The following is a 3005-nucleotide window of genomic DNA, read 5'->3' on the forward strand; positions in this document are numbered from 1 at the left end:
AGTGTAGCTCAAGCTTGGCTTGGCTCATTTAACTCTGAGCTTCCTTGGAAGAGCTCGCATAAGAGTTCGATGGTGTTGACCGACACTGGTTGTAGCCTGTAGAAAGGAACAAAATACATAAATAAAGACACACTGCTTGGATCGTAAGCAATCAAAAGCAATCTTTAGGCCGATGTACCTGGAGGAGGACTTTATGGTTTGTATTTTATTGAGGGGTTCCGAAAGTTCCTCCAAGTTCATAAAATTTTCAAATCCAAAGTAGCGTCCAACTTGGAGGCTTTTAGAATATTTGGATTAAACCATTTACCAAGTTAGATTATAGTGTCTTTGTATAGAGGCTTCATGAAGCAAACAATCTTGTTCATCCTTCTTATATGCAGCAACATAATTCAAGTAGTTTTAGAGATATTATTCAAATTTTCCAAATGACCAAACAAGTTTTTCAGAGGATATCAGAGCTCACATTTGGTCCTAACGCATGTATGCTTTAGAGTGAACGATCCTCTTATTTGATACCCAAACCAAGGGTTAGCATGATATCTAATTTAGTAATCTCATTAAGAACAATCTAACATACAAATAAACGAAACAAAGGGAACAGTTTCAATTCCTATACGCATATTTTCTTCTAGTCTTCAGAGCCCTCAGATGCTAAAATTTCCACACACTTGGCCTCCGTCATTAATTACTATTAAATTAAACAAGAAAAGGGGGAAAAAATCCACCTTCCAAAATTACAACAAAATCCTCTGACCATCCAAATTACATAAAAAAAAAAGGAATAAAAAGAAAGAAAAAGAAAATACAGACGAAGAACTACAAATCTTGGTCCTCACCTCCGCCTCGTCTCCGTCGGAGGAGGAGGGCGAGGAAGCTGAGGACGGCGCCGATGGCGGCGACGAGGTTTCCCTCTCGGATGAGGGTCTTGAACGCGAAGCCGGTGATGTCGGCGGTGATCCGGCGGCCATCGGCCACCAGCGCCCGTCGGGGCTTGCCGGCGAAGGCGAGCAGCACGAGGATCGTGATCCAGGTGACCAACGTGGCCGGCACGGCGACCGCCAGCGTCGCCCCCATGGACAGCAGGCCGAAGACCCCGCCGTAGAGGACGGAGGCGTAGAGGGCCGGCCAGCCGGCGGCGGCGGGGGAGGAGGCGGAGGCGGCGGCGGAGTTGTACCAGGAGCGGATGGAGAGGAGGAGGTTCCAGGAGGAGGAGAGGAGGAGGGCGTAGACGAGGAGGAAGAGGAAGACCCACGTCCGCCGCTTGCTCAGCGCCCGCAGCAGCAGCGACTCCCCCCATCGCGACGACGGTGAGCGCTCCAGATCCGCCATCGATTTCCTTCGTTATCGATCTTTTCTTTTTTTTTTTGTTGCTGTTGTTTCCAAGGAAGGCAGAGGAAGGAGGAAGAAAAGATTAGGGAGAAGAAGGGGTAAGTAGAAGAGGGCGAGAGCACTTTACTCTTCCTTTGCTGCTGCTGCTGCTGCTGCTGCTGCTGTTTGTGGTATTTAGGTACGCCTTGGACTTGGGGAAAAACAAAAAAATTCCTACAAGTCTGCCTCTGTTTGGGTAGTACGCATACGAATTTCTATGAGTATGCGGAACTTGGAGGAGAAGGATTAGGATTATGATTATGACATGACACGGCTTAATTTTCTATAGGAGGAAATGAAAGCCAGTGGTTGTGCAATGACAAACAAAAAGATATCCCAGAGCGGTATCTAACACTCGAATTACAATAAAACACCGTATCGTTGCACCAAAGCCTGCTCTCAATGGTTAAGTGATGCTAAAAATATAAAATCAATAGCTGAGATCAATTTGATCGATAATATTATGGTAACATTGGTATACTTGTAATTGTTATGATCATTTCCAATTTAGGCTGGAGTGGAGAGGTTCAGTCCTACCATAATAGCCATCCATGTATTTTGCAGTAATTACAATTTTGTAGGCTCCGTAATTCTGTTCGATGCAGAATTCATGCATTCATACTGTGCAATATATAGTTGATTAGGATTGCAAGATTGAACCTCTTTAGCCCAGCACCAAAGTGGACATAATTTTAACTTGTATTATATATTATATCCTTCTAGAACAAAATTAATATCTTATTTGTCTAATTCAGCCCAAGTGAATGGTTATTAGATGATTTATTGGGATAATAATGAATGATGATGAAAGAAATATGATTTTTTGTATAGCATGATTTATTTTACACCATTCCTTGTATTCTTTTTGTGATGTATGATAATTATTTGATATTGGTGTGGAACATGAGTGTTTGGATATCTCATTGTGCAAACCAGTGACAACATTGTTGCACAAAGAGTGAATGCTCCCTTTCCTAAAAAAAATTGTCAAACAAACACTAAAAATTAGGGTTAGTATCTTGAACCAATGGCAAAAGGGTTTCCCCACCACAAGGCAATATTTGAGATGTTAATTAGAAGCTTCATGATTGCTCGTGATGGTTGGTGTTAGTTTAATATCTTTCATCATAACTTCACTTTATTCACATTATAAAAGTTATTTTTAGTTTGGATTAAAAAGCTCAAAAATAGTATATTATTCAAATGAATGATAACATTAGCAACAACTATTTTTTAGAAAAAGAATATTTGTAATGATAAGAGCATACTTTAATAAGAGCACTACTTGTTATTGCGTATGTTACTTAAAAGGCCTTTGAAATTATTGCCACAACTACCATAGAATAGAAAAATGAATATACGGAGACCCATTTTAGGAAACCGATATTTGGCATATGTGAGGACCATGAAAACTCCTTGGAGAAAAGGAAAAGGTATTTGCATGAGAAGAAAATCATAAGACGCTCCTTCTATAGGTTAGTTTTTTGGAAGCTATGCTATTTAGTATTTTTCCATTTTTTTTGTGCCCCCCCTCTCTCTCTCTCTCTCCAGATGATTTCCTTTTATTTTGAGTTTTTTTTTTTTTTTTAATAATGCTGCAAAAGTTTGAACATTTGTCAGTCATTTATATTTTCTCC

General features: G+C 40.5%; 1 protein-coding gene across 1 annotated transcript; it reads right to left on the minus strand.

Annotated features, from left to right (window-relative positions):
- Nucleotides 1–649: 649 nt before the first annotated feature.
- On the minus strand, nucleotides 650–1470 carry LOC105038784 (uncharacterized). The gene has a single exon (XM_010914685.4). It carries the CDS (start codon nucleotides 1327–1329, stop codon nucleotides 817–819), a length of 513 nt encoding a protein of 170 aa, XP_010912987.2. The 5' UTR covers nucleotides 1330–1470; the 3' UTR covers nucleotides 650–816.
- Between the last annotated feature and the right edge of the window lie 1535 nt (nucleotides 1471–3005).

Source organism: Elaeis guineensis, chromosome 1 (assembly GCF_000442705.2).
Source record: "Elaeis guineensis isolate ETL-2024a chromosome 1, EG11, whole genome shotgun sequence".
NCBI classification, from domain to species: Eukaryota; Viridiplantae; Streptophyta; class Magnoliopsida; order Arecales; family Arecaceae; genus Elaeis; species Elaeis guineensis.